Genomic DNA, 22,115 nt, shown 5'->3' on the forward strand with positions numbered 1-22,115 from the left:
AATCTTTTTTTTTCTCCTAGTGGTCTTTACTACTCTGGAGAAGCTGCATTGGGACCTTGGAGGTAGTGTCTTTCACATAACCTTGTAATTATAATTCTTCAGTGCCACCACTGTATTTTTGTAACATCTTTGTGAAACAAAGCTTTTCTTAATATCAAGTCTTAGAGTTGTAGAGTTATACAGCATGGAAACAGGTCTTTCAACCCAACTGATCTACGTTGGCCAATATTCTCATCCAATCCCACTTGCCTGCAACTGGCCCCCAGCCTTTGCTACCCAAGTATCTGTCAAAGTACCTTATAAATGTTGTTAATGTACCACATCAACCACTTCCTCTGGCGGTTTGTTCCATATACTGACCGGCCTCTGCATGAAGAAACTGCCTCTCAGATTCCTATTAAACCTTTTACTTTAAATTTATGCCAACTAGTTCTTGTCTCATCAAGGCAAGAGAAGATCAGACTGTGGTACCCTAGCCTATAATGGTTGATGGTCTATTTATAGAACCCTTCTACATGGTTAACAAGTCCTGTCCCTGCCAACTCTGGATTTATTCAGGTACTTCATAAAAATTCCAAGTTCTGTTTCCCCAAAAATAAACATTATTCTTAAAACAAACAGTATAAATACATTGCAATGAAAGATAATTGCTGCATCGAGCAATTCAACGCTCTCCCTTGGAAGAGAATCTTAGAAGCAGCCACAGAAATGAGTGCTTACAGCTCACCTTGTCGAGGCCAAGAATACGTCCTCGCCAGTAATGATTCAGTCTCAGATGCTGTAAAAGCAAACTGCTTGCAGGTTGTTGCATGTTGGCCCAGCCCCTCAATGTGCAGTAGCACCAGGAGCCTAGGCTGTAGTTCTTTCCTACAAAGCTTTTGCAATGTCAGGCTATGTGGTTGGCCGGCTGCTTGGAAGCTGTTAGCATCAGTCCAAAGAACTGACCCTTTAGCTGACTGCAAGTGAACACTTAACAGGGTAAAGCTATCCTTTCTTCTCAAAGATGCTGAGATAAGAATGGTTATTCAACGACCTGGGGGGGGGGGGGGGTGACTGTAAGTGATATCATCTCTCTCAACTTCCAATGCACAATTTCTATTATTTACAGATATTGCTGAAAAAGCCCAAAATAACTATATTTCAAATACAATATTTGAGCCATTTCTTTCTATCTTTCCTCACAGTTTAATAAAGCCACACGAATGAAAAGCTATTAAGAAGATATCGATGGTGAATTTTATCTCTTAGTGCTTGCTGATCCCAAAAAACAAAGTACCTACCCATAGAGTGGAATTTTTGGTGTCCAGTGAGGAAGGACCCGCGCAATAGAATCTCTCATCTGTGTCTGATATCCCAGATAAAAATAGGAATCATGTGCTAATTTCAATGCCAGCATATCAGTTGGCTGGTTCAAAAGTATCTGTTCCCAGGTGTCACATGCTTTAGGAAGAGACCTAAACAAAACATGTCAAAAGAATGTTAGCACAATTCTTAAGTGTATAAATTACTTTCATTGATGATTCCAAAATTGTAAATTTACTTTGACTGTATGTTCAACATTTCACTGAACATCAGCTTTATTAATGTTCACATTTTTCAGACAGCACGAGTTTTATCTGTTGCTGAATACAGGAAGTGAATTCACCAGAGGCTCTTACTTACTTCTCCCTACCTTGTGCAGCAGCTTCACCAGTTATGGGTGATAAAGAGGGGAACCCTCACATAAGTTTCACCCTTGTTTACAGGGAAGCATTGCCTTTTAGAGCTGGCAGAAAATGACCACTGCAGAACTATTAGGGTTTAAAATTTTTAACACTCCAGTGGCCTCCTTGGAAAAATATACCATTTCCTTCTCTATGCCAGCATCGAATTCTAACCTCACAGATGTTAATTTTGCTTTTGGAATGCTGCACGTGGATTTCAGGACATGGACAAGATACTGATGGATTCCACTCATCCCACATAATACACTGGTTAGAGGAAGTTAGGAAAGTTGATGCATGAGTGGAAATGGGCCAAGAAACTAAAGGTGCACCCAGTTACCTGAATGAAAGAAAAAGTTCAAGAAATTAAGATAAAGCCTGAGCTGCCTTATAAGTAACTGCAGAAGGGTCTCAAGCCAAAATGTTGACTGTCCAGTTCCTTCCATAGATGCTGCCTGACCCACTGAGTTTCTCTAGCACGGAGGTCCTTAACCTTTTTCGCACTGCGGACCGGTTTCATATTGACAATATTCTTGCAGACCGGCCGACTGGGGTGGGGGGGGGGGGGGTGGTAGGGTTGCCAACGAACAAGAGTAGCAGTCAAATACATTGGGTTTACCCCAAGATAGACTACAATGACCATGAAGCCTTGCGCGGGCACCACTGCACATCAGTACGTACTGATTTTTTTCTACAAATCGTTTTTGGCAATTCTGTTTTGGGGGGTGTTAATCACGAACGCAATATAGGTGATAAGTGGGTAATACATTCAATTTCATTTCTAAAAGGGTTTATCTAACGAATTTAATATTAAACACACAGTGCATATTTTCCTCGCATGAATATAGCGATGTCAATTATCAGGGGAGCTTGAAGTAAGTGTTGAATGAACTTCCAGTAGAAGTGGTAGAGGCAGGTTCGGTATTATCATTTAAAGAAAAATTGAATAGGTATATGGACAGGAAAGGAATGGAGGGTTATGGGCTGAGTGCAGGTCGGTGGGACTAGGTGAGGGTAGCGTTCGGTACGGACTGGAAGTGCAGAGATCGTCTGCTTCCATGCTGTAATTGTTATGGCTATATAAGTCAATAGCATCATAACATTTTAAGTAACGTCTGGATATTAAACACACAGCACATATTTTCCCCGTATGAACATATAAAATCATTGCAACACACCAATATCGCTGAATCAGTGGGAGCCCTGGGCTTGTTTTCCTGCAACAAGACGGTCCTATCGAGGAGTGATGGGAGACAGCAATACACGAAGGGGGGTTCCTTATGTCCAGTCTATTCCGCAATTTAGTTTTCTTTGCATTCATTTGCAGAGATAGCAACGTTTTCAGTGCTTTCCTGGCTATCTCAGGATACTTAGCCTTGACTTTGATCCAGAATGCCGGCAGAGATGTTATGTCAAACATGCTTTTTAGCCCGCCGTCATTTGCAAGCTCGAGGAGTTGATCTTCTTCCTGCGCCGACATGGATGACGCGCTGTTAATGACCTCGCGTGCGTTCAAGCTCGACAGTGGGCGTGACAGGGAATGAGGAAAGGTGCAGCTGACTCTTATCGCCAAATCATATCGTTTCCTTGCGGCCCGGTACCAGTCCGCGGCCCGGTGGTTGGGGACCACAGACTTAGCATTTTGTGTGCAGCTCCAGATTTCCAGCATTTGCAGACTCTCGCATCTAAATAAGTGCAGAGCTGTCCTTGACAAAAAGGGCTGTCATATTTTAGAGTAACACATCACATACAGAATTGAAGAATCCATTCCCAAGCTCCAGGCAGTACTAACGACAACACAGAATAAGTAACTAAAATGAAAAGAAAGCACGAGGAAGAGACAATGTCATTCATGTGATTGCTCATGCTATACTTAACTGGTACCAGAATATGTCTTGTGGATTGAGCTTTCATGAATTGTGCTGCAATGAGAATTCTGTGATACGCATGATGGCTTTAAAGCATGAACTTGCCTGTGGAGAGCTGAGAATGAAATGCAGTAAGCATAAGCAAGAGAAAATGCGCAGATGCTGGAAATCTAAGTGACACAAAGTGTTGGAGGAATTCTGCAGGCCAGGTACCCTCTTATGGAAAAAAGTACAGTTGACGTTTTGGGCCGAGAGCCTTCATCAGGACTGGAGAAAGATGAGGAGTCAAGAGTAAAATAGAGGGAGAGGGGTGGAAGAAGCACAAGGTGACCGGTGAAAGCAGAAGGGGTGGGGTGGGTAGGGGAGGGGTGAAATAAAGGGAAGTTGATTGGTGAGAGGGGTACAGGGCTGGAGAAGGGGGAATCTAATAGGAGAGGACAGAAGCCATGGAAGAAAGAAAAGGGGGAGGAGCACCAGAGGAAGGTGATGAGCAAGCAAGGAGATAAGGTGAGGGAGGGAAAAGGGAATGGGGAATGGAGAAGGAGGGGCATTACCGGAAGTTCAAAAAATCGATGTACATGCCATCAGGTTGGAGGCTACCCAGATGGAATACAAGGTGTTGCTCCTCCAACCTGAGTGTGGCCTCATTGCAACAGTAGAGGAGGCCATGGATTGACATATTGGAATGGGAATGGGATTTGGAATTAAAATGGGTGCCTGCTGGGAGATCCCTCTTTTTCTGGTGGATGCAGCAAAGGTCTCCCAATCTCTGTCGGGTCTTACCGATATACAGGGTGCCACACCGGGAGCACCGGATACAGTAGATGACCCCAACAGAGTCACAGGTGAAGTGTCGCCTCACCTGGAAGGACTGTTTGGGGCCCTGAATGGTAGTGACGGAGGAGGTGTAGGGGCACGTGTAGCACTTGTTTCGCTTGCAAGGATAAATGCCAGGAAGGAGATCAGTGGGGCGGGACGAATGGACAAGGGAGTCGCATAGGGAACGATCCCTGTGGAAAGCAGAAGGTTGGTGGGGGGGGGGGGGAGAGGGAAAGATGTGCCTGGTGTGTAAAAAGACCCTCGATGAAAGCCCCAAGAAAATGGCAATTTAGTATAGGAATTTATGTTTAATGATGAGCAAAGTGAAAATGCAGGAATGATGATGAAGACGGAGGAATCCTATAATAATTGATTTTGAAAGCGACGAAAGACGCAATTCCAATTCTCTAACCACATTGTGTGGAAAATCTCTCAACATTCAGAAAGTTGAAAGGCTGATGTGACTCTTGTATGCACTCATTCCACATGAAGCTGTTTCCCGATTTGAAATAGACTTACCCTGACTTTAGAAGAATCTGTGTATCTAATGTGACACATTTACACAGGCTAGCTTTAGCTCTGCTTCTTTTTAAGGCAGGGGTTGCCAACCTGGGGTCCACGGATTTTGTCATTCAAATTGATGTTTTTATTCCAAATATTTAATTCAAGTGTATATTTTAAGCACTTTTATAAAGGTGCTTCAAGAAAAAAAAATTAGTACCTAATAATTTAATGTGAATTTGAATGTACATAGTATTATAATCCAATTGCATTAATGCATACAGAAAGTGGACATTTGATGTACTTTATTGACTGGTTTTTAATAGAGTGAGAATGTCAAATACTAATGAAAGCCAAAATATACTCCTGAAATGAGAAAACTTCAAAATTCAATCTTAAAAGATGTATTCATTTCTATAATCCATTCAAAAATGTAGTCAGTGAATGTTCTACAATTACAGGAAGTGTTTTCTCTGCACTTGGCTGCTGACTTACTATTTATCCTTCTAATGAAGCGCTTGCTTCCAGACTCACTACTTGAACACAATCCTGTTTCTCTGCACATAGTTTGTTGTCATGTGCATCATGAATAGTTTAATAAATTTTGCAGAGTCCTTCAACTTTTTTTTAAACAAAAGGGTCATTAATAAATGTGTAATCATTCTCCTTGGCTAGAAGAATTGTACTCTGAAACTCTATGTGATTTATCTGTTTGTAACTCACTTAACAGTAGTACGAAGTCTGGGAGACAGCAAAGCACAATCCCTGCAGATAAACACAGGGAAGTCATGAATCTTGCTTTTGGCAATATTACCCATAATATTGTTTATTTGTAAGTCTCTGTGCTGCAAGTTTTGCGTTTTTTCTCAACCAGCTACTTTTTAACCAAACAGATACAGCTTTATTTGGAACCATTTCACAAAGCTATATAATCTCAGATTAGCTCTCCTTTGTCCCATAATTTAATGTTGTGATCAGTTGAAAATGTAACTTACCTGAGAAATGACCATAAAAAATTCTTTCACTGGCCTACATTTTTCTAACGTTTTGATGTGTTGATTTTGGTATACAACTCTAAATGCTTTTGAGCACTACTTAATGTGATGGCTCTGTGCAAGATCATGTCACTGTGCAGTACTTCAATTTCATCCAAATAACTTTGGAATTGTCTATGGTTGAGCGTGCGAGAACAGATTAAATTTACCATGGACACTAAAGTTGGAATAATTTTGTTGATGTCTGGTGACTTTCTACAAAGCAATTTGTAATACAATAGATTTTTGCTAGGACTGTGTTTTCAGGGCCGTTAATTTTATCTATCAACCCAGTATTTTTCCATGTCATGTTCCTTGCTTGTCAGATTTAACACACTTCAGCCTTTTTAGCTTTACAGTAAGATGTTGGTGTGTTCTGCAAGACATTTGTAAAACACATCTACCTCTGTAGTAGTACCTTTCATACACTGCAGCCTGAGTAACTCTTGACAACTTGTGAGTACTACAGATGAACACAAGTAACTGACGTACCGGTGTTTTAACTCTCATACAAAGCAAAAATCTCTTTGAAATTACGGCAACAAATTGTCATTCATCTCCTCCTATTGTTCTTGTAACTGTGCTTGCTGATAGACTCACTGTTTCAAAACAGTCCTGCATTTCAGGGCTTGTGTAGCCCCCTGCACATATCATGCATTGCTTAATAAACTCTTTCAATGGGAAAAAAAACCTTGCTGCTTTTTGTTACGACCCGACTCTAATAGCGGCAATGCTATTGCTAAATATTCTTTTGAAGCGGTTTTGCTGGCCTGCAAGAGACTACGTTTCCTACATTTACTTGGGAATTTGTCCTAGGTTTTTATCTCAATGCTATCTAATCTTATATTTCCTGAAAAGCACAGTGGCTCTTTTAGCATTTCAAACAGGTAATTTTATCTATGGGAGGAACATGAGAATACTCATCCAATCACATTTCAATATATTTGATTTAAATATATATGTTTTTTTTGTGTGAAGGCTTAATGAGGGGATGCTTGGAAAGAACAACGATTTCATTTAAGAATGATGTGGATCTGTTGCAGAGCATTCTGCTGAATTGGCTCATTTACTTCTTGTGTTTGATTGGCTGGCCTCACCGTAGCTTCTGGTTTAGACTCAGGTGTTCTGGGGCTGTCGTCATGGTGATAGTGAACTGCTGCACCGAGATCTTTGTGCCAGCTCTCCTGTTGTGTCTTATCTGTTCTCTCCACGAAAGGTCAAGGTCACATTGTCGTTTAGCTCCCTCCCACAAGATCATTTCAAGTAGTTATAGCCGGTCCTTGCTAAAATTTGCTGTATGCCCAGCACACTTTCTGGTGTGCATGGTCAAATTTATATGGATTTCCAAAGAATTTATTTAAGGCTTATTAATTTGATCCATGCAGTTTTTTTTTCAAAAAAGCAGTTATTGGGGTGATGACCAGAAAAATTAATTGAACCAGATTCAGCCACAGGCATAGTTTAAGGACTATTGATTTAATAGATGCATCAACAATACAACTGACAGTATCACAATGTTGGTGAAGGTTATTGAGAAAGGCAAACAGTATACTGACTTTTAGCACAACGGGTTTAAGGAGTGAAGATGCTTTACTGCAATGACACTGCAGCTGCAGGATTGTAGACACCTTTGGACTCCTTACCCCACAAAGGATCTACTTGATAGAAGGGAGTACAATGAAAATTCATTAGACTGGTTCGCCATATGAGGAAAGGTTCAATAGACTAGTCTTGCATTTTCTCATATTTGTCAGGTTTGTATTCTTTTGAGTTCAGAAGAATGAGAGGTTGTCTCATTGAAATTTACAAAATTCTTAAGGAACTTGATCGGAAAAAATGTTTCTTCCGGCAAAGGAATCGAGGTCAAAGGAGAGCCTCTGAATAATGAAAAGACCATTCAGATGAGGAAAATGTTATTGACTCTTTGTAATTCCTAACACAAACAGGAGGAGAAACCACTTATATTCTGCCTGGGTAATCTACAACTCTACTTGATGCACGATTTTACGAATTGTGTGGGTCTGTGAGGAGACAGGGTACATCTACAGGGTGTGTAGGATGATGAGAGTACAAGAAAGAGTGGATTGCAAGAGGTGTGTGTGTGTCTGAGCACAAGTATTAAAAAGCAGTAATGCTATACAGATCTTCTTGACATATCTTATGAATAATTCTGAATGAGATGATCTTATGTCCACCTATCTGCTCCATCACCTCACTCTATGCTTCAGCAGATCTGCTGCTGAAACCTTTGCTTGTTTCATTGCTGTTATCTCTGAACAATTTTTCCTACCCATTTCCTGGTCTCTTATCTTTTAACCTACTTCTATCCAAAACTCTGCTTCCCAACATACAGCAAGTCCTATTCTTCCATCTGCCCATGATTATTGACAATGGCTTTCAGATCAACAAACAGCTAAACTTTAAAATTAACATCCAACACACATCAAAGTTGCTGGTGAACGCAGCATCTCTAGGAAGAGGTACAGTTGATGTTTCGGGCCGAGACAGGGTCTCGGCCCGAAACATCAACTGTACCTCTTCCTAGAGATGCTGCCTGGCCTGCTGCGTTAACCAGCAACTTTGATGTGTGTTGCTTGAATTTCCAGCATCTGCAGAATTCCTCGTGTTTGCGTTTAAAATTAACATTCTAGTTTTCATATTCCTCCTTGGCCCAAATCTTCAGTACCTCTATGAAACTCCACAGCTTGAATTTCTAAGAATTTATGAATCAACAATTCCGCCCTCTTACACAATCTTAATTTTAGTTTGTCTATTACCAGAGCAAACATCAATTGGTTGAATGTCAAAGATCTGGAATTTCCTCCCAAATCTTCTTAGTCTCTCTGTTTCACTATTTTGCATTAAGCCTTGCCTTTAAGTTTCTCTCTTCAGCCAAATCCTTGGATGTTTGTTCCTAGATTTACATTTTGAGGTGGGCTTCAAACATTCATCCTTTTCTTCCCTGGAAACATTTCCATGGTCTTGCTCCTCCATATCCCTACAGCTTCCTCTGGATTTAACATCTGCACTCCAAAATTCATGCCACTGAGCCTGCCCAATCTAATTACTTCATAGCTAAGAAATGTCTTCAACCACCTGAGCTATTGAATTTTTATCCAATACCTCACTGCTTTTCTCTTTCACTTTGCTCTATGTTAATTAAGAGCTACTTCTTTGACTCAGTTTTTAGTTAATTGCCTTATTTTCTATGTGCCATTTTTTAAAATTATTATTGTGTTATAAAGAAAGATGAGCTATTGAGAAAGATGACCGAGAAGGACCATATACAGTACATGCCAGTTGTTATTTGTTATAAGATAGTCAGCTAATTTGGATGAACAGCAGAAAATGGACACTTAAATCTGCCCGAGTTTGGCAGTTTTACATAAAGGTGGATTGTAAGAATTAAAGTAAATTATACTTGAAGGTTTGTGAAACACTTAATGACCCGGAAGCTCGATTGTGTAATACTGTATTTACGCTGGCCAATGGTGTAGTGGCATCAGCAACGGATTGGTCCTGGGTTCGAATCCCGCTGGTTCTTCGCGCACTTTCTATCTGTGCTGGGTTGAGTGTCCAGCTAGCAACTTGGCCTCAAAAAAAAGTCAAAACGTGACAGAGACGGTAAAAATGTCGCCTGATGTTCCACAAGGTGTGAAAAGGAACAATAACAGTACTGTATTTGAACCTTGTACTCCAAGAGTTTTTAGATTTAAAATGATTTTCCCAGATTTAAACTTGACAGCTTCAACCATTTCCTTGCCTTTTCTTTCTCACTATAATTAGACCAGCTACTTTCTGGAGCAAACTAGTATCAGGCATGCCTTAATATCATATCCAGTGCCTCCTTCCAGTTTTCATTCAGAAACCTGCATCTAATTACTAAAGGTACCTCAGACCTGAACTGCCAGTTCATCAGTCAGCTCAAATTGCAGTGACCCTCCTGGTCTGGTGCTGTTAGTTGTGCTGAATGCCTTTGAAATGTATCAAAGACATTTGTAAGGCTACACGCACACATAAATGAAGCAGTGGCAAGCTCCAGTCAGCTCCTGTCTCTTAATGGTTAAATCGCCATCACTGAGACAGAACAGTGAAAACTACATGGTCTCCAATTAGTGAAATGTATAAGAAACAAAATAGTTAAAGGAAACAAAGCAAAAGAACAATTAAACAGCAAACCTCATTCACCAGGGTGTACAGGGAACACTCTCAAATATTTGAGGAGCAATATTTTTGGAGGTTAATATATAAAAAGATAGTTAATATATGTATAGAAACCTGCATCCCTAATCTGATTTACTGTTAAAGGAGAAGGTTATAGTCATAATTAGCTTTTGGTCTGAGGGCCCTTTCAGGTGACTACCGTCGATATACACCACATCTCAAAGTTTTCTGCTCACTGCAGTATTCCTTTTTAGGTCAGCAATGCTTAATTCCTAAGGCTCTGGGACTCTCTAAACTTTAACCAATAAAATCACCCTGAAAACAGTTGGAAACAACATTCTTTTATTGTTATCACTAATAAAATTGCATACGGAACTCACATTTTTTCTTTTAATGATCAATCCCACACACTTATGGGTTGTGCTGATCACTGATATCACCTTGGATCCTGGTAGACTGATATATTTTAATAAGTTAAGATGACTTTAAAAGCATCCATGTTACTATCCCTAACATTAACTTCGTTGTGCTTTACAGAGACTAAAAGATTATCCCAAATGTAAATACAGGTGGTGTAAGTGGTGAGGATGGTACCACCGACACTAATATGGAAACTTGACCAGCCCTTTCATTGGTCCGTATGGAAAAAAAGTTAGTCATGGGCATCAAAATAAGATTTTCATTTTAATTACAAATGAAATATTTATCAAAGCAACTCTTCCTACCCTTTTGCAAACATCCTCAATGCCTCCACATGTAAACGTTCCCGCTCAGTGATCTGTTGTGTCTTTGAAAGTTCAACCATCCTCTTGATTGAAGTATCCAGATCCTTATCCAGTAAAACAGACCGTGCTGTTCCAATCAGCTCCAGCCCATTTATAATTACATGCCCCATCACTGCAGGAGAGAAGGAGGGTGAAAACAGATGGTGTCCAATTAGTAAGGAGAAATTATGTAGTTAAGAAAAGTAAAGCAATAGAATAATGAGGCAAAATTGAGGAAGTGCTCAACAGCTTGAAAATGAGCAATAAAGTAACATTTCCCATCAGCACCTAGTAAATTTCTCTAATAACCTGAATTTAATTAGCAGTTCCAGACAAAATCGCTGGCATTTACCCATGCAGATTTTGCGACTCCTGTGAAAATGTTAGTCATAGTCATACTTTATTGATCCTGGGGGAAAATTGGATTTTCATTACAGTTGCTCCATAAATAATAAATAGTAATAAAACCATAAATAGTTAAATAGCAATATGTAAATTATGCCAGGAAATAAGTCCAGGACCAGCCTATTGGCTCAGGGTGTCTGACCCTCCAAGGGAGGAGTTGTAAAGTTTGATGGCCACAGGCAGGAATGACTTCCTATGACGCTCTGTGCTGCATCTCGGAGGAATGAGTCTCTGGCTGAATGTACTCCTGTGCCCAGCCAGTACATTATGTAGTGGATGGGAGATATTGTCCAAGATGGCATGCAACTTAGACAGCATCCTCTTTTCAGTGATCTTACTGGTTAAGCTCCATCAGCAACTTCCCAGCTGTTCTACTGCTGAGAATCAACTCCAGGGTAAGAATTGGCAGGTTGAGCAACAATGTTGGCTTTTAGACTTTATTTTTCAAAAGGTAATGGAAGCAGCATTTATCAGTGGTATAAATAAAATGTTGACAGCTTAAGCTGGGAAATATAATAAAAGGAAAGTCAATGTCTGTCTACCTAGTGTGCTTCGCTTTGGGGGAAAAAAAAACTAGTTTAGCTATTTTTCCCCCTATTTGTTTCCATATTATTTGGACAGCAGTAATGGATCAGTAAACTTGTAGTGCTCTGTAATTCTTCAGCTAAGCAGATGCAGGCCTGGTCAGTATTAAGGGGGATAGTACCGGAGAATATCATGTATAATAGGGTCACCAGCTGGGAAAACAGATGTCCCAACAAGCATTTCAGTCACGTTGCTTTAACCAGATAGCAAACTAACACTGGGTAATTTCTTGTAGAAATACTCCCAAAACAGCAACAGACAAATGAAGCATCAGACCAGCCATTTCCAGCTTAGTTAGCCAAGAATGATGGACCATCTTTAAATAATAACTCTTGTCTTCAAAATCAGTTGACTATTTTTCCCCACTGATTTTTTTTTTAAAAACAGATTTTCATTGGCAGGCACAATACAGAACAGGAACTCAAATCATCAGATAAATCTCATCAAATTTGGTAAAGTTGAACAATCTTTCTAAACTCTGATTTTTAAAAAATTACTGTACACTAACCATCATCCATGAAGAACGGGATCGTGGGTCACAGAAATATGCTGGGTGCATGAGAATTGAGCAAAAAAAACTGGTGATTTGAGTTTCTGTATTTCTGCAAGTAATTACCCAGTGTTGTTTTGCCATATGGTAAAAGCAATGTGACCAAAATGCTTGTTGGGACATTTGTTTTCCCTGCTAGTGACCCCATTATACATGATATTCTCAGGCGGTATCCCCCTTAGCCTCTGACGACCATCCAGCTCCTGACCTTCATGCGTGGCTTAGTTCTACTAAGCCCAGTAGAACCACTTTTGCTGACAGGAAAAGGGGCAAAGTCAGATTACTGGTGCCTTAAAGGGGCAAAGTCAGATTACTGGTGCCTTAAAACCAGTGGCTTTGGGCAGATGGGGCTCATCAGCTATGGTTGGCAGTTCATCTAGAAGGAAAACAATCGCAAACCTCCACTGCCCTACAGCTATACTCACTCACGAGGAAAGATTCGGGAGCAAACCCTGAGGGAAAAATCCAGAGCTGGAATCCTAAAGACAGTCCTACGTTGGTTTCAATGCTGGCCAGCAACTCCTGTGAGGCCACTGGTGCCAAAATGTATCGGTCTCTGCCGTTCCTTTGGATTCATCAGCTTTGTGGAGATGGGGAGCCTGCTACCTGGGCAACAGTTTGCTCTCCACATTGTTCTGCCCTGCCTTGCGTATCATGCGGGCAGCTGGGACGTAACATCCATGGTCTACCCTGAATAACGAAGGGTCTCCTGCCCTCTAATTCTTGATTTTCCAAGAAAATTCATCCCATCTTCAAATCAGGATGCTGCTGTTAATCACAAACAAGAGAAATTCTGCAGATGCCGGGAATCCAAGCAACACACACAAAATGGTGGAGGGACTCAGCAGTCCAGGCAGCGTCTAGGAAAAGAGTACAGTCGACGTTTCGGGCTGAAACCCTTCAGCAGGACTCAGTCCTAGATGCTGCCTGGCCTGCTGAGTTCCTCCAGCATTGTGTGTGTTGCTGCTGCTGCTAATCACTTGTAATTGTATTGTCTTTATAAATGTAAATAAAGTATAGGTAACTTTTCACTTTTATTTTGCATTCACTTGAAATAAAATTCTTAGAGCCTATTTTCATAAGGGCAAAGCAATCTCTTTTTTTTTGGCGTGTGCCTGCGTGCATGTGAGTCTGTGCGTGTGCGTGCGTATCTGTGTGTCCGTGTGTGCGTCTGTGGATTTTTCATGGCTTTTATCTTACAAGGCGCGGAGCGAGAGAGAGACTGTGTAGTGCACCGCTCCTCACACAGACATTTTCACAGTATTTTCCTTTTGTTTTATGAGGTCGAGTTGCGATCTCGACACTGAACCCGGCACGGATGGAAAGCGTACTCAGGGGCGGACCCGACTAGTTTCGAACTCAGGAACCTCTACTCCCGGGTCCAGCGCCGATGTCGTTGCGCCACCAGATGGCCCGGAGGGCAAAGCAATCTCAATTAGATTATGTGTAGATTTTTTTTAGAAAATGTGTATCCTATCCTATGCCTGCCTACTGCGTGAAATAAAATTATTTAATTCTAAAGGACAGTCAAACGTATTTGAAATATACTGTGATCCTGCACCAACCCAGATATCTGAACCCAAAGCATTCTCCATTGCTTTGCCCCCACTGTGTTCTTCCAGCAATTTGTTTTGCTCCAGAAACCAGCATCGGTAGTCAAAGTTTAAAGTCCATTTATTATCAAAGTACGTGAACTATATAGACCTTGAGATCTGTCTCCTTACAGACAGCCACAAAACAGAAATTCAGTAGAACCCATTTAAAAAAGACTGTCACACACCCAATATGCAAGAAAAAAACAAATCACGCAAACAATAAAAGTCAGCAAACATTCAGAACTGAAATTCACAGAAGCGAGCTCACAGCCACGAAGCCAGTTACAGCCGATCCAGCAGCCCGCTGGTCGCAGGCCACAGCCTCAGTTCAGCGCAGAGACGAGTCAACCTCACCGAGCAACGAGCTAAACGCCGGCCCGTCCCTCGCCCTCAGCCCTGACACTCTAAACGCCGGCCCCTCCCTCACCCCCAGCCCTGACACTCTTGACCATCTCAGTCCGGCCCAGTGATTAAATTGGCCAAACAGTGGGTCGCTCCACACTCTCGGATTAGGAACTTGCCCCTTCAATATGCTTTCGGCCCAGGACCTGCCACCACGATTCCGCCCACACCTGACCTTTCCGATTCAGCCCCGCACTTAAATCGGTCAAAGCTCCGCTCGTTCCTCGCTCTCGGCCCAGGGCCCCACTGACTGGACTCAGCTGAGACGAGGCAGAGTCGTAGCTGCAATGTAGTTTAATTGCTGTGTTCTGGAAACTCTAATGGCATTTCATCAGGTTCAGCAGAACTTTTGTGAGCAGAAATCGAAGGCTGAGATTTAGGGTTGCTAGTCTTCTTTAATAGATCACTTATGTTCACTCATTTGCATACCATGCTTCTTTCATGCAAGAAGTATGAACAAAGAAGGTCAACCTGCCTTAAAATTTAAACAGAAAAGCAATTTGATTGCTCAATAAATTTCAATACATTTTCAAAACCTTTGACAGCCATTTTCCATTAGAGTTTTCCTTTGACTCCCATTCATTATTGCTTTCTCCTCCTTGAACTTTAAATTTGTTGCTATTCAAAACATTTTCTATGATTTCATCATTATATAATGTCGCAGCAGCAAAAGCATCCTTGAAAGGCACAGTTGGAGTGCACATGGTGAGGATGTTTCCAATAGACTAGGACTAGGGGGCACAGCCTCAGAATACAACTATGTCCCTTTTGGACAGAGATGAGGAGGAATTTCTTTAGCCTGAGGGTGGTGAATCTGCAGAATTCATTGCCACAGACAACTGTGGAGGCCAAGCCTTTGGGTATATTAAAAGCAGAGGTTGATAGGTTTTTGATTGGTAAGGACATCATAGGCTATGGTGAGAAGGCGGGAGAATGGGGTAGCACTGTACTTTCCAGATCAGGCTAACAACAGGCAGACTCCAGAGGAGTTGTAATCAGCTCCTGTAATCAGCAGGATTACAACAAAGCAGTGCACCCTGATGCCTTCCCTGTCATTGAAGAGGATTTCAACCAAGCCAGCTTGAAGAAATCTCTGAATTACCACCAATATATCATCTGTGGAACCAGTGAAGCCAACACAGTTGACCTCTGTTATACCACCATCATGAATACTTATCGTGCTATCCCACACCCACACTTTGGGAAGTCCACTGACCTGGTTGTACTTCTTCTCCCAGCATAAAGGCAGAGACAAAAGACTCCAACATCAGTGCTGAGGACCAGGAAGTTATGGTCAAGGGAGGCAGAGGAGAGCTTACAGGAGTGATTTGAGTCGGTGGACTGGACAGTATTCAGGGACTCATCTTCGAATCTGAATGAATTCACTACAATTGTCACTGATTTCATCAAGACCAGTGTGGATGATTGTGAGCCTTCGAGAATACTGGACATAGTCAAACCAAAAGCAGAGATTCATAGTCTGCTGAGGGGTGATCTGCAGTATTCAAAACCGGTGATCTACAAGTCCAGGCACGACCCATGGAAGGCTCTTTTAAGGACAAGAAAACAATTCCGATTGACATTAAAGATGGAATTAGATGCACATCAGCTCTGGTCAGGTTTCCTACAAGCTGAAACCTAACATCATGAATGGCTGTGATGCTTCATTCTCAAATGAGCTCAACACCTTTTCTGAAATAAAACTACATCTCTGCGAACCCCTGCAGCATCTAATATCCCGGTGATTTCTGTCTCGGAGGCCAACGTCAAAACAGTTTTTGAGAGTGAATCCTTGCAAGGCTTCAGGCCCTGATAGGACGTTGAAAGCCTGTGCCAAGCAACTGGAGGGAGTGTTTAAAGACATCTTCAATCTCTCACTGCTACAGTTGGAGGTCCCCACCTGTTTCAAAAGGGCGACAATCATACCAGTGCCCAAGAAGAGCAGAGTGAGCTGCCTCAAACAACTGTCACCCAGTTGCACTCACACCTCCTGTGATGAAGTGCTTTGAGAGGTTGGTCATGACCAGAATCAACTCCTAAGCAAGGATCTGGACTCACTGCAATTTTCCCCATTGCCACAATAGATCTAAAGTGGATGCAATCTCACTGGCTCTCCAATCGGCCTTGGATCACCTGGACAACAGCAGTACCTACGTCACAGTGTTGTTTATTGATTACAACTCAGCATTCAACGCAATCATACCATCAGTTCTAATCAACAAGCTCCAAAACCTGGGCCATTGTAACTTCTTCCGCAACTGCATCCTTGATCATCACCAGGGAGACTACAGTCAGTGCGGTTTGGAAATACCATCTCTTCCTCGCTGACAATCAACACTGGCAGACCCCAAGGATGCATGCTTAGCCCACTGCTCTACCCTCCCTACACTCACAACTGTGTGACTAGGCACAGCTCAAATGCCATCTATAAATTAGCTGATGACATAACTATTGTTGGCAGAATTTTAAGATGGTGACGAGAGGCATAAAGGGGTGAGATAGATCAGCTGGTTGAGTGGTATCATAACAACGACCTTGTACTCAGTGTCAGCAAGACCAAGGAATTGATTGTGGACTTTGGGAAGGGGAAGTCAAGGCAACACACACCAGACCTCATTGAGGGATCAACAGTTGAAAGGGTGAGCAAGACCAAGCTCCTGGGTGTCAACATAGTTGAAGATCTATCCTTGGTCCAACATATTGAGGCAATTACAAAGAAGGCATGACAGCATCTATGTTTCATTAGGAGTTTGAGGAGCTTTGGCATGTCACAAAGACTCTCACAAATTTCTACAGATGTACTACGGAGAGCTTTCTAACTGGTTGCATCACCATCTAGTATGGAGTGGCAGCTGCACAGGATCAGAAAAATCTCCAGAAAGTTGCAAGCTCAGCCAGCTCCATCATGGGCACCAACCTCTCCAGCTTCGAGGACATCTTCAAAAGGCATTGCCTCAGAAAGGCAGCATCATCAAAGACCCCCATCACCCAGGACATGCTCCCTACTCATTGCTACCATCAAGGGGGATGTACAGGAGCCTGAAGACACCAACTCGACATTCCAGAAACAGCTTTTTACCCTTCGCCATCAGCTTCTGAATGGACAATGAACCCATGAAAATTACCTCACTTTTCTTTTGCTCTCTTTTATGCCCTACCCACCTAATTCATTTTTCATATATATTTCTTTAAAAATTACTATGTATTGCAATGTACATTACTGCAAAACAACAAATTTCATGACATATGCCAGTAATGTTAAACCTGATTCTGAATCTGAATGGGATTGAGGGGGACAATAAATCAGCCGTAATCAATTGGCAGAGCTGACTTGCAGCCCTCCAGTTCCATGATTTCAACATATACAGGTGACATCTGCTTGCCTTTACTTGCAATAAATTCTTCAAAAAGTTTTTCATCAATCATGACAAGAAGCAACATCTTCAGTGTTTTACACTTCACCTGTTTCCATTTGGAAGACATGTTAAAAGTTTTGTCTTTGATGAAAATTTTGACTGAAAGTCTTGAATATTTCCTTTGTAGACTATCTGCTATATTAGATCTATATTGGATTACACTGAATGACACCCTGATCTTGCTTAATCTTTTTGAAATCATGCTCTTTGTATGAGAATTCCAAACCCAAATATTATATGAACAAAAATTTACTGTTCTAATATCAGATCTATTCACTCTTTTTGATATTGAAGTACCTTCCATTATTACAGTACATATTTCACAATATCTAAGTAAATTGACCAATTCAATTCACTTTTAATGCATTAATTTCAAAGTTCAAAGGGCGATTTATTATCAAAGTACATATGTCACCACATACAACCCTGAGGTTAATTTTCTTGTAGTCATCCTCAGTAAGTCCATAATAGAATAATAGCCAGAGTGGAATCAATGAAAGACCACACCAATTTGGGTATTCAACCAGTGCACAAAAGATAACAAACTGTACAAATACAAAAAGAAAGAAATAGTAATAAATAAACAAGCAATAAATATCAAGAATATGAGATGAAGAGTCCTTGAAAGTGAGCTCAGAGGTTGTGGGAACATTTCAATGATGGGGCAAGAGAAGTTGAGTGAAGTTATCCCCTCAGGTACGAGAGCCTGATGGTTGATAACTATTCCTGAACCTGGTGGCATGAGTCCTGAGGTTCCTGTACCTTCTTCCTATTGGCAGCAGCGAGAAGACAGCATGACCAGGATGGTGGGGTCCCTGATGATGGATGCTGCTGTCCTGTGACAACACTGTTTACATATGCTCAGTGGTGGGGACAGTTTTACCCGTGATGGACTGGGCCATATCCACTACTTTTTATAGGATTTTCCACTCAAGGGCATTGGTGTTTCCATACAAGGCTGTGATGCAGCCTGTCAATATGCTCCCCAATTTGGTTGAATACCCAAATTGGTGTGGTCTATAGAAGTTTGTCAAAGTTTTAGATGTCATACTGAATCTTCACAAACTTCTAAGGAAGTAGAGGTACTGCCATACTTTCTTTGTAACTGCACTTGTGTGCAGGGCCCAGGACGGGTCCTCTGGAATGTTAGCACTGAGGAATTTAAAGTTACTGACCCTCCAATGAGGACTGGTTCATGGACCTCTGGTGTCCTCCTCCTGAAGTCAATCATCAGCTCCATGGTCCAGTTGACATTGAGTAAGAAGTCAGCCGTATTTTCAAATTCAAAACATTTAAAGTTCCCATTGCACAGCCTCAATCTCTCAAAGGGATTGGACTTCAACCGATAAAATGAATAGTTTTCTACTCACCAAAGTCTGGATCTGCAGCTTGTAATCGAGACTGACAACCTTCAATCCCTCCAAGACTGGCATCATTAGACCAAGTTACCCACTGTGGAATAGTAGTGAAACACTTATGTAAAACAACACATACAATTTCAGAACAATGAATAGAATTGATTCATTTTGTTGACCTTATGAAACTGAGAAATTACTATTTATTCAATTCTCAGCTGGAGTTTCTCTCAGAATCAGATTTATTGTCACTGACTTATTTGTCATGAAATGTGTTGTTCTGTGGCAGCAGTACTGTGCACAGATATAAAATTACAAATATAAATAAATAGTTTACAAAGTAATGAGATAGTGTCTGTGCATTTCATAGACCATTCAGAAATCTGATGGAGGGGAAGAATTTCCAATTACTGCCTTGGATGCATTGAAGATTTGTCACCAGGAGGCAAGTGCCAACACATCACGGTGAAAACTATGTACAAATTAATCTGTTGCTAATTAGTGTACTCAGCCAGAACACAGAAAATTTCTAGTTGTTCTAGTAACCTAGCAGCTCTTAAGCTATACAATATCAGATAACAATGCCAAATTCAAAACTTTCAATAATTTTTCCACGTAATAAAAACCAGAAATTTTAAATATCACGGTATATGTTAATAAATACAGTGGATTCTGGTTAATTGGGCCCTCTGTTAATCAGTGCAGCTGCTTACTTAGGGCAACTGTTAAAGAACAAAAACTAATCAAGAAAATAGCCAGAATTTCCTTCATTTATTTGGGACACTAGGCCACTTAATTGGTTAATTGGGGCGAGAGACCATTGCCGAACAGTTTTTAACTAGTGTCAGACTGTACATTCGCATGGCTGTAAGACATTACATCATGCTTAGTGTGAATGCCGTCAGTTGAGTGTGTTCAAAAAGCAGTGATTTTTGTCATTGATAGTTGGCGTGAAATTAGCAGTAAGACAATTCAGAACTGGTTTGCTCACTGCGATTTCAAACATTCTGACTTGGAGATTCCAAAACTAGCCGGGACTGAAAATGAGGCAATTTCACTACTTCCACAAGTTAGGAAATACGAAGAATGTGAAGGTATCGACAACCATCTTGAATATTACAGTGAAACTGAACATCTGGAGAATGCAATCATTGACAGCATTGCATGAAGGCAGTTCATTATCTGTACTAGGTGTCAGCGCTGATTTTGTTCATTTACATTCAATCAAAAGCCTTAAAGGTGGCACCAGCGAGACACCGCGATGCTTCACGGGCAACAAACCAAGCTATCAACTATTCTATTAATTACACTTTTTCTGGACTATGGTCAGTGGCCTTTGCTGGAGTGGACTTTGGACCAGATTTAAGCTGCATGCATGGGCCCAAAAGCAATAAATGAACCCATGTTTTATCAATTTAAGTGTCAAGACGGATTAAAATGATCACGGCATTGAGGCCGAGGGCGAAGGACGAACTGGCGTTCAGCTGACTCTGCAGTGTGGCCTGCAACCATCAGCACACATCTCAGTGCTGAACTGACACTGTGGCTGTGCCCTGCATCCATCAGGCTCCTGGGAAGTCTGCAGCTCTGAACTGTCTCTGTGGCTGTGGGCTCACTTTCTGGAACTCTGCGGTTCACGTTCTCCGTGTTATTTGTTTACTTTTTTGTTTGCACAGTTTGTTCTTATTTTCACACTTTGGGTGTTTCACGGTCTTTGTTGTGTGAGATATTAATGGGTATACGTACTTCAATATTAAATGTACTTTAAACTTTAAAGAATGCACCAATGTACACTGGATGAATTCCTCCATCGATAACTATTAGGAACTAATGCAATTTTATAGTACTGTGGTAGTATTGATAGTGTTCTAGTTTATTCTGTAATTCATTTAAATACATAATTTATTACTCAGTTAAATGGTAGTTTTTTTAAAATATTTCTTTAACTATTTCCATGAACTTTGGCTAATTGGGACAGCCACTTAATTAGGCCAAAATATACTGGTCCTGATATGTCCCAATTAACTGGAATCCACTGTACTAAGATTTCCAACTACACTGAATTCTGTTTTCCAATTATATCTCCCTGAACCATCTTCTCCCAGGCTCAAAGAACATTTTACACAAACCAGGTTCATGGATGGGAGTTCACTTCCCCAATAGGTTGTTGAGTTTCTGAATTCCCATTTATAAATCCCTCACAATCATCAGTCCAAGTCATTTCAAGATTTTGACTTCAGGCCCTTAAAATATTTCCCTTTATTTCACAATGAAAAGTGCACACACACTGGGAACTTTGACTCTACATTCCTGAATTAAAGCTTTAATAATTAGAGCTCATTACCAATAACTAGCTTCAACCTATGAATGAAATCACCTGCAGTCTCTTATGTCTCCATAAACCAAATCTTTTCACAACGTAAGCAGATGAACTACCTCTGTAAACATTTTCTTCTTAAACATGATGATGATGCATTAAGATAGATGGCAGGGATGCAGAAAATATTACTCAATTGATTTAATTAATATCTTTATAATGATGCCTTACCTGAGTCAGAAAAGCATCATACATTTTGCAAGCCTCATTGCTGGTTGTGGAAAGGGGAAGACCTACATCCTGCCATGCCTGTGAATAAATTAAGAGTACAGCATTACAGAATTTCTTTTGTTGTAAAAAGATGGAGAATCTACTGATGCAGAACTGCAGAAACTGGATTTGTTTGTGAGCAAAACCGGTGGCAGCTGGGAATAATTTTAAAACAGTCCAATGTACTTTGGATTCATGCCAGGCACTCTGCAAGCACTCGTGCATTCCGAACACAGATCTACCCCCGGATCAGCTTTGCTAGAAGATTCTTCCAGAACACTACTGGATTGTGAGCAGAGCCTAGCAAGACAAGTTACTTAGCTACTGTAGAAGACAATTCTAATTTTTAATTAGCTGAAACCTTTAA

General features: G+C 41.0%; 1 protein-coding gene across 2 annotated transcripts in view; it reads right to left on the reverse strand.

Moving 5' to 3' along the window:
- ttc38 (tetratricopeptide repeat domain 38) overlaps positions 1-22,115 on the reverse strand; it is a 54,209-nt gene that overhangs the window by 22,153 nt on the left and 9,941 nt on the right. For both annotated transcript variants that reach the window (XM_072269396.1, XM_072269395.1), the window contains 4 exons: positions 21,710-21,787; positions 19,177-19,258; positions 10,815-10,986; positions 1,281-1,454 (listed from right to left, as the gene is read on the reverse strand). In XM_072269396.1, the coding sequence (XP_072125497.1) occupies positions 1,281-1,454; positions 10,815-10,986; positions 19,177-19,258; positions 21,710-21,787 (506 nt within the window). The remainder of the gene's footprint in view (positions 1-1,280; positions 1,455-10,814; positions 10,987-19,176; positions 19,259-21,709; positions 21,788-22,115) is intronic.

The sequence above is a fragment of the Mobula birostris genome, chromosome 9, assembly GCF_030028105.1.
Source record: "Mobula birostris isolate sMobBir1 chromosome 9, sMobBir1.hap1, whole genome shotgun sequence".
NCBI classification, from domain to species: domain Eukaryota; kingdom Metazoa; phylum Chordata; class Chondrichthyes; order Myliobatiformes; family Myliobatidae; genus Mobula; species Mobula birostris.